The 22,411-nt window shown below is 37.4% G+C and overlaps 1 protein-coding gene across 9 annotated transcripts in view; it reads left to right on the plus strand.

Annotated features, from left to right (window-relative positions):
- The first annotated feature begins 4,448 nt into the window (after positions 1-4,448).
- UPF2 (UPF2 regulator of nonsense mediated mRNA decay) overlaps positions 4,449-22,411 on the plus strand; it is a 31,751-nt gene continuing 13,788 nt past the window's right edge. For 2 of the 9 annotated variants that reach the window (XM_072401775.1, XM_072401783.1), the window contains exons 1-13: positions 4,455-4,536; positions 7,998-8,090; positions 9,319-9,638; positions 10,198-10,977; positions 12,135-12,295; positions 12,653-12,850; positions 13,773-13,919; positions 14,363-14,466; positions 16,157-16,242; positions 17,245-17,353; positions 18,119-18,232; positions 19,672-19,788; positions 21,895-22,080. In XM_072401775.1, the coding sequence (XP_072257876.1) occupies positions 9,334-9,638; positions 10,198-10,977; positions 12,135-12,295; positions 12,653-12,850; positions 13,773-13,919; positions 14,363-14,466; positions 16,157-16,242; positions 17,245-17,353; positions 18,119-18,232; positions 19,672-19,788; positions 21,895-22,080 (2,307 nt within the window). In that variant the 5' untranslated portion in view covers positions 4,455-4,536; positions 7,998-8,090; positions 9,319-9,333. Of the gene's footprint in view, positions 4,537-4,603; positions 4,623-4,674; positions 4,722-6,795; positions 6,842-7,997; positions 8,091-9,068; positions 9,166-9,318; positions 9,639-10,197; positions 10,978-12,134; positions 12,296-12,652; positions 12,851-13,772; positions 13,920-14,362; positions 14,467-16,156; positions 16,243-17,244; positions 17,354-18,118; positions 18,233-19,671; positions 19,789-21,894; positions 22,081-22,411 lie in introns of those variants that run through there. The other 7 variants (XM_072401781.1, XM_072401780.1, XM_072401779.1 and 4 more) reach the window with 7 other exon arrangements.

A 22,411-nucleotide genomic window follows, 5' to 3' on the forward strand; every position in this document is an offset into this window, starting at 1 on the left:
GATAATTCACCCTGTGTCACACTGGGGATTACCGCTAAGGAGGTTAAAGACATTCAAATGTTTTTCTCTAACTCCTTTTATCAAAAAATGGTCTACAGACCTTGGGAATCAATTTTCTCCATATATCGGGTCTATGCCTATCAGAGAAACATATAAAACCACTAAATGTGAATACAACTGGGTCCTTTTTTCAAAGAAATCTTAACCAATGGCACCTCCACCCCTTTAAGTTATCTAACACTTTCCCTAACTGCTCACCAAGATGTTGGCGAGATTGTGGCTTGCTTTTACATCTTGTATGGCATTGTAAATCTATCCAGTATTTCTGGAATAACATCTTCCACACCTGAACTAGCAAAACTCCACTTAAATGTGGGGCTATCCAAATACTCTTACAAGTGAAATTGCACATTACTATGGACAGATACCCATTATCTAAGTTATATTGATGTAATAAACATCTGTTGTACACAAGTTGTTAGCAATTATAAATGTTTGGACTACACACTCACCAAGGTTTATGGACCTTTCAATACCCAAACATCAGGCATAATTTCTTTGGGTTCAGGCAGAAGAGGGGACCTTGTAAGAGAAAATCTATGTGGGCTGGAAGGTGGAGAGGGGTCTGTATGTTTAATTGCGTATACCAAGGACGTTTTGGCCAGTTGGGAATGACCGCTAATACCAGTGTTGATTCTTTTAGTAGAGATCTCAGGAACTTGTTGACTAATGGCACTGGGGGAAATGCAAAGCAGACTGAAACTGCCAGCCCCTCGTCAGCACATCTGAACCCAAAGCTGGATGGCAAGTGAATCTTGATACAAAATTCCCCAGTTTGTGATTCATTGGGAAGCAAAGAGATGTACCTAGAGAAGGAAGGACCATTTGTCTGCCATTTTTAACACTTTCTGGTCTTGAAGCCTTTCGTTGTTGTGGATTGCTGTCCCTGGTTCTTCACATATGCAATGGGTATAATGATTCTCGGCTCCACTGAGAATTTCCCATGTTGGTAATTTAGTGCTTTCCCTGTCCAACTCCTGTGTTAACTCCTTGTTGCCTAGCCTGTTGTTTCCCAGCCAATTTCCTTGTGCTTTTCCAGTGTTCCTTTCTGTCTGTGGGTATTCCTGTGACTCCTGTTGCTTCCAGTGTCTCCTGTGTTCCCTGTGTCACTGGTGTCTATTTCCTGAATCCCTGGTATTTGACCCCTCGCTTGTGACCTGATCTCTCTAGCTTGTTGCCTGCTTCGACCCTGGCCTTCCTTAAAAATTCTTCTGCTTAGTGATTTGGTACCATGGCGGTAACCAGCAGCACAATTTCCTCACCACTAGAGGCTCTGGAGAAGACCTGGTTGCGGCTTAGACTCTGCGCCTTGGCCCTTTTCAGGGCTCATACCACTTTTGTGCAAGCCTAAGCGCCCCCTAGTGGCCATGTCTTCCCAAGCGTGACACCTAGGAAGCATTCCAATAGTACAATAAAATCCTGCTCGCCCAAACCTCCCGAAACATGGCAAGCCCAGCGCCTACTTGGGGACTCTGCGTGGGCAAAAACTCAAAAGGACTTAGGAATGGCTTTACCCAAAGAAGTATGACTCATTTCTTTGGCGGAAGAGCTTTTACCATTACCCCAAGATTTCCTGGATCTGCCAACCCTACACGCTTGAGATTCTTTTAGTCTATCATCTGGGGCTCTTCTAAAGATGCCCCTCTGTTGCTTCATTAGGTGTCTGTCCTGGGGAATAAAGGCTAGTTAAGTTAAGCTTGTCTCCAAAAAGGCTTTGCCCCTTTTAGGGAATTTTGCAACACCCCTGCTTAGAGGTGGGATCTGCTACCCAGGGTTTTAACCACAAAGCTTTCTTCCTACTAACTGCCCATAGCATCATCCTGACAACTATTCTGACTATGTCACCAGAAGCCTCTACCAAAAAAGTTTAATATTTCTGACAGTGGGTCAAACCTCATGTGTACTGGGGCTACTAGAAACAACCATGTCTACTGTTTCTGACCAAACCTCCAAGGCCTTTGAGACCGTGGTCAGTGCTAAGGCTGGTTCACAGGCTGTACCAGCAGCAGTGTAGTGTCTATGTCCCTGTCCAACACATCGTGGAAAGATACAGCATTTTTGCAAGCCTCATTAAGTGGAAGCAATCAACAAGGCATTTTTTAGATCAATCACTTTCTCTTTTTTTTTAAAAAGATACAACTTAGAAAATCAGTTACTTAGGAAAGCCTTTCTCTATATTCTGTTCCATTCATCTGTGATTCTGTCAAGGGTTTTGTCCATAATTGGTAAGATTTCTGATTCACTTCGAAGCCCTTCCTCATCTTTCATGTTATTATTATTATTATTATTATTAATAAACAGGATTTATATAGCGCCAACATATTACGCAGCGCAGTACATTCATGTTAGAGTTGTCTAAAGGTTCTGAATAAGTACTTTCTCTACATAATGGATCAGGTCGTGCCAAAGGAAGGGCGTGACCTCTAGAACTCCAAGAGGATAGACCTGTAGTAGGGGACTTTAAGGTTCCTAAGTGTTTTGTGTAACACTTGTCCCATCATTCCTAAGATTTGTGAAATGTTTGTGTATCCCTTGTGGCTTTTCTGAAGCAGTTTTAACACACACACAGGCTCTATTCCTCTAGTTTGCATAATGCATTCATCAAATGAAGAAAGGCCAATATGGCTATCAAGGTAGTTAAATCTTTTACAATATTTGGAATAAATATCCTAAATGTATTACTAGATCTAGTGGCAGTTGTCTGTATTTTTATGTTACAGAGATTTTTACAAAAGCAGAGCTGAAAGATCGTGTTTGTAGTTTCGTAAATCTATCCAAAGACAAAGCAGAACTTTTTGCTTCTAGACTTAAGCAGAAGCACTTCCTTGCAAATGGTGTTATTGTAACTCACTACAGAACATGAAATCATAACTTGATAAACAGTTATCATTCCTGGACTCCTAGCAGTTGCCAGTAAGCGCTTGGGAGCAATAAATGCCAGAGTTTTTGTCACTACTAATGGGAACTACATAACAATACATTTTCCCAAATTTTGAGTGCACTATTCTCTTTGTTTTAAGAAAACACATACAAGCATCTTGAAAACATATAAAGAATAATCCACTTAAAATTTGGGAAAATTTATTGGGCATGTACATATGTAACTATTTTTTTTGTTATACTTAAACCTATAAATAACAATGTTTATTCACGTACTTGTTATACTTTATCTTATGGGGTACCTGTTTACATACCTCTCTGATACACATTGTAAATTGAATACTAATATTTCACTGGTCAAATTTAATATTATTAATGATTTATATTTCCCACAAGAAATCTTTGTACAATAATGTATTTAATATTTATATAATATTTTCATGTACAGTTTGTAAATAGCGCTCTCCATAAATCCAGAGGTAGCCGACAGGCAAAAAATGAGCTGGGTTACTAGACGGTACCTTTTTTACAATTCAACAATAGGAATTTTATGTCTAGCCAGATAGGTCACATTTGCCATTATTTTGAATTACCAATCTTACCTTGTATATGTGTACCATTAGTATATGTATGTGTGTTTTGTACGATAGATTTGAAACTTACCTAATACAAGCTACTTTGCCAAAAAAAACCCTGCTTTTTCTTTCACTTTTCTTATTCATGTGTATTTTTTTAATGATCCATACTATAACTGTGAATTACAAATATAGTTCGGCTCAGCTGTCACCATCCTGGGTCTTCCAAACTTGTCAATGTCTGGTGGTAGGACTGGCTGAGTCCTACTGTCAGTATAACTATTGTAATGTCAGATAGAAATTCAGATTGCTTAAATTCCAAGTTCTGATCCAAGGTCAGAATAGCTCTGATATGAGTCATAATCCTGCATTGCGGGATTGAAGGTAAGTGTATTATTTTTTTTTTGCGTTTTTCAGTATACTTTGTATTTAAATTTCAAGTTCTGATCCAAGGTCAGAATAGCGCGGATATAAGTCATAATCAAACTCCGATCAGAACTATACAATCACCATTATATGAAACAAAAATATGGAGGGATACATATGTTACTATGGCTGGTATTAGAAATGGGGTAACATTGGGGTTTCTGCAACTGAATTTTCCGTTTTACATCTTTAGTTCTTCCAAACTATGAACAGTTTGCTTTGAAATCCACTGAACAACGTTGACCGCCCGGGAAGAAAATCCTTCTAGAACTTCACAAGTCAGCTGTACTTTTCAAACTGTACGTACAGGGAGTCACGTGACGACAACACAGCTCCTCCCTCTATCTACCAAGAGGACCTTTATTCTCTGTCCTTTACACTGCGTGTCTATAAATATATTCACCGTAAATAAATATACCGACATATTCATTAAATCCACGGCTTTTTTTCTATGAGAAATGTAATTGTTATAGTATTAGCTGGCTTCCAAATTCGATGTGTTGTGTACACCACGAACAGGCAGCTGTGTGGCTACTTTACTGACGGGGTCCTAGTGTTGGAGTGTTGCGGGGGAGCGGAGTGTTTACAAATTGAGGTAAAGGCTCGGTGGTCTGTGTGTGTCAGTGTCATGTCAGGAATTGGCGGCTCGGTGGGAGTTATGTCCGGCTGTACATAGGAGCGGTGTGTAATAATATAGTCCGGCTCTGCTATCAGGGTTCCCGGCTATGCTGCTTCCTGTCATCCCCTGGGCCGCACGAGTGTGTGCTGGGGGTGTGAGAGGTATGAGGGTCATGTGTGCTGCTCACACACTGCCATGGCAATGCTACACATCTAATGTATGTATGAGAGGGGTAACTAGCTGCCTGATGTGTGATTGTTGTGACAACTTTGTTTTATCACTGTAATCATTTAAAATAATAATTTATTTAATATTTTGCGGTATTTATATAGACCCTATATTATCGATTTATTGTACAGCGCTGTGTAGTATGTTGGCGCTTTATAAATCCTGTTTAATAATAATAAGGGATCATGACATAGGCCTGGTTTGATGGCTTAACTTGTATGGTTGTGTGCTGAGTAAATGGCCCTGGTGCCGGTGTATTGGTGACACCAGAAAATGGCGCCGGTGTATTGGTGACACCAGTAAATGGCCCTGGTGTATTGGTGACACCAGTTAGTGTTCAGAAAGCTGCAGGGTAGTTCTGGGTAACTCTTCTCTTAGGATAGCCATAGACATGAGATGATTATTGCCTGTAACGATGTATTTGGGAGGATCAGACGGTGATTCTTGTGTTGGTGGCCTCTGATCTCCAGCAACTTATTTGTTATTGATCAGCACACCTTAAAAATGTAAACAGTGAAACATAAACAAAAGCTTATCAAATTACATATAAATACAATTTATTGGTAAATAGTAGATGATAAAAAATGTGCAAATACAATCCTCCTTACACAGGCATTGAAATGAACAGCAGTCAGCACCAAGACCCATGTCCTTTATCCATTTTGCGGGGAAGTAGTAAAGCCCGGGTCTGTTGGCCAAACACCCCACAATTGTACTGTGAATGGAATTTTTCACCTAACCTGGCCATTTCCCGGGTGCCCCAAGGACAGACCACTGTCAGTTACTATTAAGGGGAGACTGCAGTGTTTTGTGCCTCCGCTACCCTGTGCAGAATCTATTGTGATTAGTCTTTGTTATATATCATTGTCTGTTTCTAGTTAAATAAACATTTTTTTAATTTATTAGTAAATTTTAGAATCTGCACAGTCCGGTGCCCTTTCTTTATGTATGATTTTTTTTGTTCTGATCAATTCCTGGAATATCACAAATTTTGCAAGGATCCCTATTTAGTGTAGTATGTTAGCCTCTATATAAATCCTGTTTAGGAATAATAATTTCTTCAATATTATTCTTTCTCTGCCATTCACAACAGATGTTGGGTATTTATTTCCCTGTGTGTGCTTTTTCAAAACTGCTACAATTGCTGTAGTGACAAGCCAGCACCAACCTCCTGGTTTTGTCCCATACTACAGTTTCTATTACCTGAAAGCAGATCAGTTCTGTCTGGATGCCTACTGGCCTTTTATTACTTTGTCTTCAGATTATTATTATTATTTATAAAGCACCAACATAATACACAGACTAAGTCATAGTTTACAAGCTACCTGATTTGTCATTTCATCTTTGTGATTTCCTGTCGAGTTGAAGACTTCCACCTGCCTATTACCTGGTGGTCATGCACCTTGAGCAGTATATGGTGTATTTGCATAGTTTTCGTTTCTATGGGAAAAGACATAGTTTATGATTGCTAGGAATTTCAAACAGGTGTGACATATAGAGGAGATTTTTGAAACTTGCAATGCTTGTTTTTAGTTTTATTTAAGTAGGTGTTTTCAGTGTCAACTTCTCATCACACTGTACCCCTCACCCCCACCATGATGTATGTGCAACACAAACCTGTTACTTTTCCTCTGATTCTGTTTTGAAGGAAAGTCATTAGTTGGTTTAAAATTATAGAATATATTAGAAAGTTTGTCTCACAAAAGCGTTTCTAGTTAAACAGCACAAGGTCCCTAACAGATACCTATTTGGGTGGAATTACTGAAACCAAAGAGGGCTAAAGTAAGATAATTTATTTAAAAGATTCTTCAGTGATGTCTTTGGTACAAAGTAATATGGTCAAGGGAGAGTACATTAGGGCTAAAGGTCTGAATGGGTTAAATATGCGTAAGTTTTATTTCGAAAAACAGACTTTTTTTTCTTGAAAAGTCTTTAACTGCACCTGTTGTATTAGTAAGGTCCCTCTTCACACCTCTGGTGGAAAATCTTGTGTTTTTCTGCTTTCAGGCAAAAGGCAAACTGCTGCTGTAAGAGCTGCAAAAACAAAACACAGGTAACACATCTGCACACAGTTGTGAATATGGGTCTGAAATGGACCTAAAATATAATATTAGCAGCATTTTAGATTTTATTTATACAAGATATTTATCTTTTGAGATTCTCAGTTTATAAAACTCAATAGGAAGAGAAGGACAGTCAAACTCACCCCCAATTGCCAGACAAACCCACCCACAAAGAGGGTACCATCTGACCCATAAAATCATTTTATCATTCATTTGGATTTATTAGTGGATGTGCCACAGAATTTCCAAAAGAGTAGTGATTCTCCTCACAATACATTGTGAACATATTAACTTTAAAGATCCAACCATGTGCAAACTGGATAAGATAATGGAAAAAGAAGCAGGCTAAAAGGGTATTGTTGCTGGTAAAGGGTATATTCTGGTTGCTTGTGTCTTAAAGCGGAAGTAAATTGAAAACAAAAATCCCTCTGGAGGTTTTCTGGATCGGGTCCCGCAATGTCCTGGAATCCTCAGCGCAGAGGAAGCTTCGGGTGCTGCCATCTTTTTTTTTTCTCCTTTTTTCCGCCATCTTCGTACTTCACCCGATCTTGCATTGCTCAGGCCTGAGATCGGGTGATGTAGATAAAAAAAAAAAAATGCCGATCTCACTCTGCATGTATGAGTTTGGCTTTTTTTCCCCTGTTGATGTAGTAGCCAGGAGCCTCCTGGGATGAGTGACGTATGTATCCCGGGAGGCTCTCCGCTCCCATTCTCATTGTTGCCTCAGCGATTAAGACAGAAAGGAAGGGGCTTTACCCTTTTTTTTTTCACCTCTGCAAATGAAAAGGTAATTTTTACCTTCTATTTAAGGGTTGTCAAATGCAGCATCCTTCTCAGTTGTATAGAATTTCTATTAAAGTGGAGAAGTGGACACAACTGAGTTTGGGTTTTTGTTTTATTAATGCCCAAAATACCTTTGAGTCTTGTGAGCTGATAGCCTTGTGAGCAATCTGCTTAAGTTGCACTGTTTTTGGTTCTCTCCGTGAACAACAGAACGCGTTTCTCTTGGGTTATAAGAGAGAGCAGAGGGAAATCTGTCTGACATGACAGTGTTGCTCCTGCATATGTGCTGATGTCTCTCAAGAGGCTGCTGAATACAGAATTTGAGTATAAGAGTATTTTATCTTTTTTTCCCTTTTCTTGCAGATCAAGGATACTTTTGATTTGTTTTTCTTCACTGAACAGTTTACCACCAAACATCCCTTTTAATAGCCTGTTTTCAAGTTTAAATGGAACCAGGTATTTGTTTTTTATATACTTTGGTAAAATATTGCTAAAGCTTTTATGGAATTATGTTATGGAATAAGCATTGCTTTATTTCATATTTAAAAAAGTTTAGATAATTTTTTTTAATATCTGTGTCCAACAGGCTTTGGGTTTGTGTTGATGGCATCAGTTTACACATAAGTCTGAGGTTCTTCTGAGATTATTCATCATTGATAGCTGCTGTGGATTTTGCATGCCTATAGAAACTCTAGAAACTTATTAACACAAACGCCTCATTTTAAAGATTTCAACTAAGCACTATGAAATGGTCAAATTAGGTAACCTGGAAATAGATATTCAAGAAAACTAAGACCCTGGTAAAGAAAGAACTTAACCCTGGATGGTTACAAAAGCTTGAAAAGTAGATGGAGTGACCCTCTTGTCACAGCTTTCAGGGTTAATTGAGTCCTATGGGCAGAACGTCAGGGATGTACACATTTTTCTAGCTGATTTGCTGAGCTTGGTACATAGTCTTGCTAAATTGCTTTTACAAAACAGACAATATGTATGTCATGGCAAAAGAAAAAATGAACATTCAGTTCATACACCTTTCCCTATGTGTTATAACTTTGAAGACTCTGCAAGTACAGAAAAATGTCTGTCGATCTGCAAAAAGTACACTCCCCAGTTCCTCTTGTAAGAATTGTAACTATTGCCTGATAAAAAACCCAACTGTATTTTGCTCTTGAGGGAAATAAACTTACAAATCCCTTCAGCTGCTACTATAAATGAGAATTTTTTTTGTTCATGCTCATTACTATATGCTATTAATTTCACTTCCCTCAATAATACCAAGGTTGTGAAGTGCATTTCATTTTTTTCCAGGTCTATATAGTAACCCAGCATTAAAACCTATATTGTTCAGGCGCTTTCTGCTATACCAGTCTCTAATCCTCAGTCTCCTTATGCAAGATGATGTTTTTGTATCTGCCTTTCCTGTACCTGTGATAGGTTGGTCTGCTGGTTACAGCCCACATCTCTGCTCCCTGCATTGGGTTTCTGCAGTACAGTGATGATGTCCCTGCCACTTTTGCATGGTAATGACTAGGTTTGTACATGCATTTGGTACAAGCAAAGTCAAATTTATATCCTATGTGGTTATAAAAAAAAATATAAATACATTTTTGTTGTGCCTGTAGATCACCTTTAGAAAGAGTGAAGATAATTTGTTTGGTGTTTGCTTTATCCCCCTTCCCCCCAGGTATAGTTTGGGAAAATGCCAGCTGAACGTAAGAAGCTATCCAGCATGGAGGAGAGAGATTCTGTTAGAGACTGTAGTGAGAAAAAACCAGCAAGCAGCAGAGAGAGAGTCAAAGATGAGAAGTCAAGTGGCAAAAGGGATCAATTAAAGCTCTCGGATGAGAAGAAAAAGAAACCTGATGATGAACGGCGCAAGAAAGAGGATAAGGATGTTAAAAAGAAAGAGGATGTTGTAGGGAAAACTGAGGAAGAAGAAAAACAAGCGCAAGATGAACAGAAGAAGAAAGCTGATGATCAAAATGATGCTGCAAACCAGTTAAAGTAAGACATTTATGCATAGTTATAAAGCAAGAATTAACTACCTTGTTACTGGTGTATGTAGAGTTAGATATGTTCATTATCTGCAATGCTGTGCAAAATTATAAAACATTTATTTTTATACCTCAGCAAAATCAGCAGCATGCACAGATACTACTGAACACCATTTCAAAGAAAGGTTTGTTCACAGATGTTGATTGGACTTCCATTAATTAAAAAATGAAATTATTCTAATGTAGGATACTTCCATGCCTTACACGGAATTAGGTGCATCATGAGCTGTAAGTATGCCCAGCACCTTCTTCACACTTGATAACTTTCTGCAAACTTAGAGGTGTTCATCTCTACATGGATAGGTGGAAGGTTAAAGGCAACATTTTTCTCTGATGTTTATCTTCAGTTTGTATACAATGTGAAGAGATCTGAATGTCATATTTATCATTATAATATATTATAAATGGCCAAGTGCAAGTTTCTGTCAAAGTATTTCTCGTCCTAAACAGTTCAAACTTGTTTATAAAACGAATTACAAATTATTGCGTTTGTGTTTTCTATTTTGCAGAGAGAAAGAAGAAGCACATCAGCTGCACCAGGAAGCCTGGGAGCGACACCTAGGCAGGAAAGAACTTCGCAGCAAAAATCAAAATGCTGCTGAATACCGACCTGAAGAGCACTTCTTTAGCAAACTTGACTCCAGCCTCAAAAAGAATACTGCCTTTGTGAAAAAGCTTAAAACCATTACTGAGCAGCAAAGAGATTCTTTATCTCATGATTTCAATGGCCTTAACTTAAGCAAGTACATAGCAGAAGCTGCTGCTTCCATAGTTGAAGCAAAACTTAAAATTTCTGATGTTAACTGTGCAGTTCATCTGTGTTCTCTGTTTCACCAGCGATATGCAGATTTTGCTCAATCTCTACTTCAGGTGTGGAAGAAGCATTTTGAGGCTCGGAAAGAAGATAAAACTCCCAATATAACTAAACTGAGAACAGATTTGCGTTTCATTGCAGAGTTAACAATTATTGGGATCTTTACAGACAAAGAAGGCCTCTCTTTAATCTATGAGCAGCTAAAGAATATTATTGCTGCCGATCGAGAGTCTCATACTCATGTGTCTGTAATTATCAGTTTTTGCCGCCACTGTGGTGATGATATTGCAGGTTTAGTTCCCAGAAAAGTTAAACATGCATCTGAAAAATTTGGTCTTAACTTTCCACCAAGTGAGATCATAAGCCCAGAGAAACAACAGCCTTTCCAGAATTTGCTGAAAGAATACTTCACTTCACTGACCAAGCACCTAAAAAGGGACCATAGGGAACTACAAAACATAGAACGCCAGAACAGGTAAGTTAGTAATGGCAGTAGCAGCTTTTCTGTATATTGTTTCATGTACATATTGACTTTTACTTTCACTCAGCTTCATTTAACACAAAAGAATAAGGTTTCAATTCTGTAGTAAAGGGCATCATGGGTATATATAGATATATATATATTTTTTTTTCCCCATGCCCACCACATTGTGTAATGTTACTCCCATCCTCACTTCCCATGCACTAAAATAACATAACTCTTCCTTACTGATCTCTCAATTGCAGACTTCCAAGTATAGACAGAACTCTCAGTGAGACCTCCAGTCAAGCAGCCCTACTTGTTCCTGCCTCTGCCAGTGCTTATTGTTCGCACATCCTGTCACTGAGGATTTACATAATTGACATACCTTTTTGCAGTCTTTTGTACAATGTACACTAACACAGAAGACTAAAGTTTTAATTGTCTAGTGCATAGCATCCTGACCCTGTCTCTACGGAGCATCACCATAGCACACTTCATGTGCTGTGTAATGGCCATTACCTCTAAGGTGCAATATTGGCAGCATTCATTGGCCTCTAGCACCCTGTCTGTGTATCAGGCCAAAGTGTTCCCTTCCCCTGGCTTTTTAATTGGTGACATGTATTTTTAGATATTGGATAGTTCTGTTTTGGTAGGCTATGTTTAAAGAAAAATGGGGTAGGGGGTCAATTTATGAGGAGTATAAGAATAGACAGGGTGGCAGAGAAATTAGTTGTTGTGGACACATGTATTCCAATTTGACATATAAACCGTATTTGAATCCAAAGTTACTTTTTTTTTTTTTTTTTTAAGTTGCACATACAGTTTGTTAGGTGTGCACAGTATAGTGATTTCTGGGACATGAAAAGCTCAGGTAGCGTTGGTCAGAAATAGTCACCTTAAAATTTAGCAGCTAACAAATCTCTGGATGCCAGCGATTCTTGTTTAGGACTCTATTCAGCTTAAACAAGAACATTACTAAAAAATTTGTTGCAGAAATCAGATTGAAAGTGGTTGGTCATAAAGAGAGTATGGAGAAATCAGATGGTTGTAAAAAAGACACCACTTTTACGCTCTATGAATTTGTGTTTATGTAGTGCCTTCTCTTTTAGTGTAGAAAGTAGGATATATAGATTTTAATACTGAACAGTTGTGTGTTTTTATTGCTATAGGCGCATCCTCCATACCAAGGGGGAGCTGAGTGAAGACAGGCACAAGCAATATGAGGAATTTTCAACATCTTATCAGAAATTATTAGCTAATTCTCAGTCTCTGGCTGATCTCCTGGATGAAAATATGCCTGAGCTTCCTCAAGACAAGCCTGTTCCAGAAGGTAAATGATAAATATAATGACCTTTCACTAGGAAAATTCTTCCGTCATATTTTGAATAACTTTTCAGCACATCTGTAAGTTATCCTATGAGGTATGTTTGCCTGTAGCAGCCAGGTGTTATCTGTGTTTTTCAGCATTTACATGAAAATACCAGGAAATGATATTGCTAAATCCATCATAAGTTGTCCTTATCTTGGTCTGTTGCTAAAAACTCTTACTAAAAAAACACCTGCAGTATGTACATTAGCAAAGACCTACATATGATACCAGAGGCTGACATTTAGGGTTTGTCATTTTATTTAAAAATATTTTTCTTTTTCCTAACATGTTTTCTAATTTGAGCTTGTTATTCTGCAGAACATGGACCTGGCATTGATATATTCACACCTGGAAAGCCTGGTGATTATGACTTAGAAGGAGGCATATGGGAAGATGAGGATGCCCGCAACTTCTATGAAAATTTGATTGACCTTAAAGCATTTGTCCCTGCAATTCTCTTCAAGGACAATGAAAGAAGTGCTCAAGGCAAGGACAGTGTAAAAGATGACTTAAAAGGTAATGTTCACTTTTGTTGAACAAGTGATTTCTGGAAGTGGACCTTTGTGCACTGAATTATTGCTGTAAGCCTACCAAGTTGTTTGACCACAAATCACATTGTTAAATAAATATGAAAGTCTGTGAATGCTGAACAGACCTCTTTCCTTATACATCTCCACATGCCACATTGGTGGCTACTGGGACATATTTAGAGATGCAGAACAGGTAGCTCACATCCTAAACTGTTGTTCATAATACATAGGTACATAATTCCAGGTCTGCTTTAGAGGCTCTTCTATATCCACTTGATAGTGATATTCAACTAAGGGGCCTGGTTAACTTTGGAGGAACTGTTTGGAAGTTTGGACTTAAAATAGGCCATATACAAATGCCATAAGTTCCAGTCTGGCTTACTCATCTAATTAGTTTTAAACCTTTTCCACAGTCCAGCTATGGACATGATACTACATTTTTTATGGTGGGCCAAAGAACAATTTCAGTGGCATAGGCAAAACTGTTTGTTCTAGTGTAATATGTATATTCTCACCAAATAAAAAATAGACTGTTAAACTAATCTAAAATATGTTGATTTATAAAAGCCCCCTACTTTTGAATTTTTAATGCGACAGTTTAGTATATCTAACTACAATCCAATCTTAAAGCTTCTAGTCTGTGTAAGTTTTCTTTTGTCATCTTTTTCTAAGGATGAGGTAGAAAAAAAACTTAATTCATGTGTTTTCAGTTATTCAAGAAATAGAACTACTGTTGCAGTTTTTTAGAATTACATATAGGGAAATGGCTGAAGCCAGGAACTGATACTGATCATAGGAGTTCTGTATGGTTGTCAGTGCCAGGTAATAAACCTCCTGACGGGTTTTTTTCAAACTGATCTTGATAGAATACATTTAGTCAGTAACCCTTTTATGTTGTGTTTGTTTAGATTCCAAAGACTGTAAAGAGAGAGACACATCTACAACAGAAGAACTAGAACTGGAACTTGAAAATTTGGATATAAATGATGATCCTATGGAGATAGAAGGAATAGAGGAAGCTGAAGACTTAACTAAAAAACTGCTTGATGAACAAGGTATGAATGTTATAACCGCAGCCCCCAAAAAATAAATAAATAACTGAACAATACAATCTGAAATGGTATTCATGTCAGGTTTGACAAATATTAGGCTTAGCTTTTTTAATTTTTCTGTTTTACCTGCAATAATAGTGTATTCTCTAACTAAACATATCACTTATAGTGAATAGTAACACCAGGCAGAGCTACAGGTTCCTTTTTTTTAAGCATACGACTAGTTACTCATACTTTGCGTTTGTTCCTGTTGTGTTTATTACTAAGGAAAGGGGGAAGTCTTGTGTAAACTTCAAGTGTAACTGTGTAAGCCAACAGGCTTATTTAGTAAACCCATGTTGAATTGGCTATGATAATAATCACATGAATGAGAACTAGTATTATAGTTGGATAGTGGATTACACTATACATGCTGTTTATTTTTTCCCTTGTTATTGATACAACAGAGCAAGAAGATGAAGAAGCAAGCACTGGTTCTCATTTGAAACTCATAGTTGATGCATTTATACAGCAGTTGCCAAACTGTGTTAATCGGGATCTAATAGATAAGGTAAGTTTTGATAGACAGTCTTTAAATATAAAAGACAAAACATACCAGGCGTTCAGTCTCCACCCTTTCAACACATGCGGACATACTCTGAATACAGTGAAAAATTGTGTGGGAAAACCTAATAATATTGTGTGTGTGTGGCTCACAGTGCACAATCCCCCTTTGGCTTGATAGAACTTCTTTATCGATTCATTTTACTAGCTCTGCAGGCTGAGCTGTGGAGTATATTCATAAAGCATAATAAAATGTATAAGGCAGGGGTGTCAAACTCAAATACACCGTGGGCCAAAATTAAAGATGTAGGCATGGGCCAAACTTGAAACTGAAATAGCACCACTGCTTCAATTCCCTGCATCTATAAAACAGTTTAAAGCGAGGCAACGCATAGGCAGGGAGGCCGCTGGTCTATAGACACAAGTGATGCTGATACTACAATTCCTGGCATTACTTGTGCCAGCTGCTGTTCATATTTAGGATTCCTTTGGGGGCCAAAAAAAGGACGTTGGCGGGCCAGAGTGTTACACCCCTGTAATTTTTTCATCTGGTTAAGGCATTTTTTAATGCAGCACAGTATATTCAGTACTTGCTTGTATTCTAACTTTTTAGACTTTGACCTGTTTCCTAATGATCCTTTTACATTATAAGGGGAAGTAAAATTGCATTTGGAACATTTATTTGTACAATGAAACAAAAACGAGCATTTTTTTTCTTAGCCTTATCTCAGACTTTTCCACAACGTCTTGCAGAATAAATACATTTTCATACAACTTTCCCCTTTTGTTACCTTGGCCTTCCCTCTGTAGATTCATACTTGACACGTTCTGGACACTTTTTCTTGCCTGCCCTCACCTGTGCCGTAGAACCTAAAAACTTCATGATACTGTGTACTGTTTTATCTGGACAGTGACAAAGACAGGCAGTGGTGCTAGAAATGCTCAGAACCCTGCATGTGTCAACATTCAATGTCTAGTGTTTGACAGTCATTGATCTGCCTAAAAACAATGGCTCACAGCCAGTGTACCTTATGCCAATTTTTTAAATCTCTAATCGGTTTTATTCCACCATTTTGCTCTGTCCTTGGTAAGAAAGAGAATGTTTGCTATTGATACGTTGAACATATTGCGCTGTCCACCTATTGCCTTCCCTGTCCATTAAGAGTGCCCCTGTTAACCAGCAAGTCACTATTATTGGATAGGGACTGGCTGGCACCTTGTTGTGCAGTAACACTTCTCTTGCTGAAACAAATAGATGTACTGTGGGCATCCCCTTTGTCCCACCCAACTGGTTGTTGCTGCATAGGTTGCAACAACATGCAAGTAGGTTTTTGCAAAGTATTCTAAGTCAAGTGTTCTAAGGTGAAGTCAGCCTTAACGTTTCTAAACGCTATGTGATACTATTTCTGCTTTGTTAGGGAGGAACAGTTTTTCTTGATTTTGGAAAGTCATCTAGACCTAAACTTACTATTACCCAATAATGTAATTTTTGTCCTATGATGCTTTCTTTGTTCTGAAGCAAAATTTATATTTCTGTGCTTTCATCTTTGTCAGTTTAATCATTTTATTCCTAATTATTTTCTACTGGTTCTTTTCTGGCGGAAAAAATTTCTTGATTTTTAATTTTTTTTATTTATTTATTTTTTTTGCTATCCTTTATTCATCTAAAAATAGCATGGTTTCTTCTTTAATTTCAGGCTGCAATGGATTTCTGCATGAATATGAATACTAAAGCAAACCGAAGGAAACTGGTTCGAGCACTTTTTATTGTTCCTAGACAAAGGTAATATTAGGTGTAACGTTTGTTGGTGAACTATCCTATACAGCTACCATGTACGTTGATGGACAGATATAAAACCCAAAACTTGCAAGGATTGAATCACAAATTCTTTAATATGTCAATTTTTATATTTCTTTTTCAGTTGTGCATTTTAGTGTTTGCTTTAAGTTAAGATGGGCTCAGCGCAAATAGAGGATACAGCTATAGGGCCCTTTAGGGATGAATTTTATGTAGCTGCTTATTTTTTTGCAATCTTTTTTTTTTGTTTTTTTTGTTTTTGTTTTTGTTTTTACAAACACTTAACTGCATGCAACTCATAAAATATAATGTGGAACTAAACATGAAAAAATGAGCAGACAGGATGTTTATTGCAGAAGGGACTAATGACGTCCCTTCTGCAAAAAAAGGAACTTGGTAAATTTAAGTACTGTCACTTCTGTGCCTATTACGGGTGATGTCATCATCACCTGGTCTTCATGGTTTGGTCATTTGACCATGGTTTAGTGGCATCAGAATCTCCTGTGTGCATTCCTGGCAGTGTGTTGTATGCTGGCATACATGGCATCATAAACTGAGCTATGCACATGCAGATCGGGGTAGATTTCAGAAAAAAGTTACAACAGACAAGTAAGTATGTTATATTGCAGAAAGGGCATAGTCTGTGCCTTCTGTTAATAAAAAAAAAAAAAAAACAATAATTTCTTTTTAATGTGTAGTCCCACATTAAGTTATGCTTCATATTCAAAGTTTTCTTTTTTTATTAATTGTTTTTTTTAATTGGGTGGGTGAGATCTTTGCTTACATTTTTGTCTAATGTTCCATACTTGATACACTTATCTGTGTTGGTAATATAAACGCCACTGTATATTTACAGCACATAGCCCTTCCTGTTGCATGTAAAGTGTGTTCCAGGATTAAATCTTGCACAAGACTAAGAATATTTTGAGATGCTTGTTATTTTTCACTAATAAATGGTTTTAATACCTTCCTTATCTATTTTATCAGATTGGACCTGTTGCCATTTTATGCACGATTGGTTGCGACATTGCACCCGTGCATGTCTGATGTGGCAGAAGACCTCTGTTCTATGTTGAAAGGAGACTTCAGATTTCATGTAAGTTGACATTTGGTTCCTAAAGGTGTTGGATACAGGAGTGGATTTGTGGGATTATTGGGTTACAAGTGGACATGTTGTTTATTTACTATCCTGAAGCTTTTGTTAATTCTATGTGCTTTAAAATGTATTTTGCAATATTTTGTTAATTTGACTTGGTATTCTATTCCTGCCTTTCCACTAATTTTGTAATTGTACAAGTATAGCAAGTTTCATATTGACCAGTAGATGGAGTCTTGTGTTTGCTTCAGCCTCACTCAACCTCCCTCCCTTTATTGCAGAATTGATAACACAAGAATATGACCTAGTCAACCAAGGGCACCCGTATGAAGAAAAAAGTTTTAGTCTTTAACTTTAAATCCTAAATTAATCTCTTTACAGGCTGTCCCCCGCCAGTTGATTACAGCTAATGATCACGAACTGTGAGCTGTAGGGTTGACCGAAGGGAATATTTTGCATAACTAAAGGGGTATACTTGTCTTATCCAGATTACTGGGGGTAGGCAGGGGGTGCATGGGCCATTGAGTAGCAATGCAGTATCCACGGTACAACAATATGTTACACCCCAAAGTGATTGGTGTAGCTTTAATACAAACATTAATTAGGTTTAAACAACTGTTGAGCTAAGATTTTAGCCACATATGATTTGCATTGTTTTCAGTGATTCAACCAACTTATTATTGTAAGTAAAACTTTGTTTACATTCATGAAAGTTCAATGATGCATGTTACTGGTACTTATGAAACTTGTTGCATTTTTCCCTAGGTGAGAAAAAAGGATCAGATAAATATTGAAACAAAGAACAAAACTGTGCGGTTCATTGGCGAGCTTGCCAAGTTTAAAATGTTCAATAAAACAGACACTCTACATTGTTTAAAGGTTTGTGTTTTTTTGCATCCTGTATTTTATATTGTGGTATTGCTGTGAATTATGCTTGCGTGACAGTCAAAATACTTCATTTTATTGTATGTATGCAACTTATAGAGAATTCATTGCGTTTACCTGTTTCAACAATGCTTTACTATTTTAATTTCCCTGTATTGTGTTAGTAGGAATGTAAGAGAATATCGGTACAGTTTAGTGTTTCAATGTTAGGGGAAGCAATACTGTAATGATTCTTCAAAAGTAGGTTTTTTTTTTTTTTCCTTTCTTGGCAGCCCCTTATCAGCCCCAATATCCTAACCTAGCCCAGTACATATACTATTGCTTCAAAAACAGTGCATTTGGACTCCTGACATAACCACTGGCAATGTACAAAACAAGCTGGCCGAGTCCCTTTCCATATATGCTAGAGTGACCACTTTAATGGATTATGGTAATAGCACTGCCAGGGAACTGGCAAGCAAATCTAAAGTTTTGCTAAAACTGGATTTAGAAAAAAATTGATTTATGAAATCATAACCCATGTGTTTTTATGTAGATGTCGGATTCTTGCCAGTACATATACTAATAACTATACTATACTAATACTAATAACTATCATCCCCACCCAAAAAAAGAAAAACCTTTGGATCGTGCCAGAAAACTGCTCAAGGGTTTAACTTCACTTTACTGTGTGTGAGTGCTGTTACCCTAGCACCAGAATTGTATTACTGGTAAGATCATCAGGTAAATAAGGGATAAACATCCTGCAAAGGAAAATGAATACAGCAATCACATTCATTGGGCTTTTAAACTGAAATAAATAAATATATATATATATATATATATATATATATATAATTTGTCCACATCAATACATCAAGGAATGGCTATTAATAGTGGAGTTTTTTTTAGTCCATTCTGAACTTTCTTTTTCCCTCAGGTTATTGCAGTCCACTTAAAGCAACCCTGTTGTTGGGGTAGGAGATAGGTAAAGGTATTTGCCTTTTTTATTGGCTGTTCCACTGAGCACCACTTTGCTCAAGTGATGTCTTCTGCTAAAGCTCACTAAGAAACCATAAAATCAGTGTCTGTCAATATTCCCTGCCGCGCTCAGTGATTTCTCCCACTAGTTTCCATGTCATGACTGTGTGATGTTAAATTCTCTGGGAGGATATAAGCACAGCGGGAAATGTAGAAGATAGGCATTTATAAAAGTCTGTTTCTTTGTTAATTTCTCTTGAACAGAACAGTGTACAGTGGTTCAGGCAACAAGGGAGGAAAATACAGACTTTTCTATTCAGTTATTTTTTTTTCTTGTGTTGTCTTTTTTTTTTTTTTTTTTTTTTTTTTAAATTTTTTTTTTTTTTTTTAATTTTTTTTTTTTTTACAAATTTTTAAAAAAAGATAATGCATTTGCTTTACTGTTCTTTAAGTTGTATATTTAATTTATGTAGATGCTGTTGTCAGACTTTTCACATCACCACATTGAGATGGCCTGCACCCTGCTTGAAACCTGTGGGCGATTCCTCTTCAGGTCTCCAGATTCGCATTTGCGCACTAGTGTTCTATTGGTAAGAAAGGACATCTTGTATGACTTTGTTTGGAGCGTGTGCTTGTGCACAAATATACAATGTATATCATGATTATGGACTGTGGTGACATTACCTTGCCCCTTGTCGTAGAATGTTCTGTCTCTTTCCACACAGGTTCATAGTACTTGCAATGCATTAAACCAATCTATTTCCTAGCTAGATTACGTACTATCATTCTAGTAACACCTGGCATTCTCGACATGACCCAGAACCTTTTCTATCCTGTTACTCAAGTGCAGTTTTTCTTTCTTCAGGCAGTTAGATGTAATTTTTTAACATGTCATCAAGCTGTTCCATTTTTTTTTTTTGTTCAGTGGTGGTCCAATTAAAATTGCTGAAGATAAGAGCCTGAGTGCTCACCTTCCCTGACCTTAAAACATTGTTTTGTTTATCACACATTGTTTGTTTTTTGGGCTGCCAATGCACTTGTCAATAGAGAACTTCCCCAGTGTCTTTTTTACTTCTTGGAGAACTGGACAACCTATGGGCAGGGATTACAGTTCTAGTAGAAGAAAAGCCTACCATTTAGTAAATCATTGGAAGCCATATTTTTTTAACCCGATTCAGCAATACATCAAATAATTATTATTTTAAAATGTTTGCATCTTGTTTTAAAATTCCACTTAAGGGCTTGTGCAAGTAGCAGTGGAATGTGACGGTATGGACTTACTTACACAGCACTAATATTGGTAAAGTCACGTAAACCTGCACCGCACAGTTATAAAAATGTTTTAACATGGCTATGTGTAACTGGTCCTATTTAAGTGGTCTTGTAAGTATTGTGTGTGTGTGTTTATGGTGTATGTGTGTATTTATATTTATTTATATATTATATATATATATATATATATATATATATATATATATATATATATATATATAATAATGATGCAAGGGCATGACAAACCTTTAGTTTGTCAATCTGCACCTAATCACACCTAGGTCCTGCTCACTGCCTGGACTGACCGTATGGTAATTAAATGAAAGAAACTTTTTTGGGGGCCTATGTAAATGGGCTCCAGTTTCACTTCAGAACTGCTTTTCTTCTTATGCAAGTCAAAGGTAATGTACAGCTAGATTGAATCAGGTTGATGCGGCTTAGAAAGTCAGGTGCCCTCATACTTGAACTCAAAATCATTCCTAGCTGATCTTTAATTCAAACAGAAACCACTGATTATGTAAACTGCAATTTCAGACCTGGTTCTGAAAAACACAGCTTGCCTTGTTGGTATTCTGATCTCCTGTCTTTAGTACCTTTAGTACCTGCCTAAAAACTTTTGCTAAACCAAAATAGGTAGGCAGCTATGGTGTTCAGCTAATTTCCAGACATCTTATCTCAGTTTTCTGCATCCTTGTTTCAAGCGTGCAACTAAAGCTGTGTACACACTTCCAATAATTATCGTTGGAAACGAACGACCGATAGACCCAAAATCGTTCACTAACAAGGTGACCAACGACGCCGACGGACGAGGATTGTCGTTGGAAATAAACAATCGTCACGGCGGATCTGATTGGCCGGCGATCGTGTACTATCTATCCTGTGTACAGTCGTTCAGTGATCATGCATGTTTCTGCAATACACTTTTTCCTTTACATGTCACTCCCTGTATCGTTCAAACGATTGTATCTAGCGAGTGTACACTATTGGTTGATTATATTTGAACAATCCTATCGTTACAGCATGTACAGAATTGTGCACAATACGATCGCTCAAATGTAATCGTGCATAATCGTTGATTGGTCGTAATCGTTCGTTTTCGAACGATAATTTTTGGAAGTGTGTACCTAGCTTAAGACTTACACAAAAAGATCAGTTTTTCATCCAGCCAATTAGCATTTTCTGGAACATGTTCAGCAATGACAGCTTTTGGAATCTTTCCTTATAGATCACATTTAATATAAGTGAAATTTAACAAACACTCCGGCATGTGCAGTATTTTATTGGGATGGATTTTTTCCACTTAAAAATTGCCAGTTTAAAATGAGGGTAAATATATTGTGTATAAGCTATTTGACTGTTTTTTTTGTATAGTTCTTGGGCTATAGCTTGTATGTGTCATGTCTGTGCTTCTGTAAACTGTTTAGGAACAAATGATGCGTAAGAAGCAAGCCATGCACTTGGATGCGAGATATGTAACAATGGTGGAAAATGCCTACTATTATTGCAACCCACCCCCTGCTGAAAAAACTGTAAAGAAGAAGCGGCCACCTCTGCAAGAATATATTAGGAAATTGCTGTATAAGGACCTTTCCAAAGTCACAACTGAGAAGGTTAGTTGTACTCTTTTTGTGTTTGTATTAGAAAGATGTCTGTGCTTATAAATGTGTTTATTATAGATGGTGTGCTTTTTGCTTGTCTAAAGCTTGGAAGTGCCCCACCACCACCAATCTCACCACATACAGCGGCCTTCATAATTTAAATTTTTTTTCAGTAATTAGACGGGCAATAAAAATGATAGCCTGACAGTTTTTTCTTAAGCTATTCCTCCATTCTATAGGTAGGGTTCAGCCTCCTAAAATCACGGTGCCTCAACTTTTTTGTGCGCACTAAGCACCAAAACTTGTCATTCAGTTGTCAAATTCTAGAGCTCCAGTGTCTAGG

The sequence above is a fragment of the Pyxicephalus adspersus genome, chromosome 2 (assembly GCF_032062135.1).
Source record: "Pyxicephalus adspersus chromosome 2, UCB_Pads_2.0, whole genome shotgun sequence".
NCBI classification, from domain to species: Eukaryota; Metazoa; Chordata; class Amphibia; order Anura; family Pyxicephalidae; genus Pyxicephalus; species Pyxicephalus adspersus.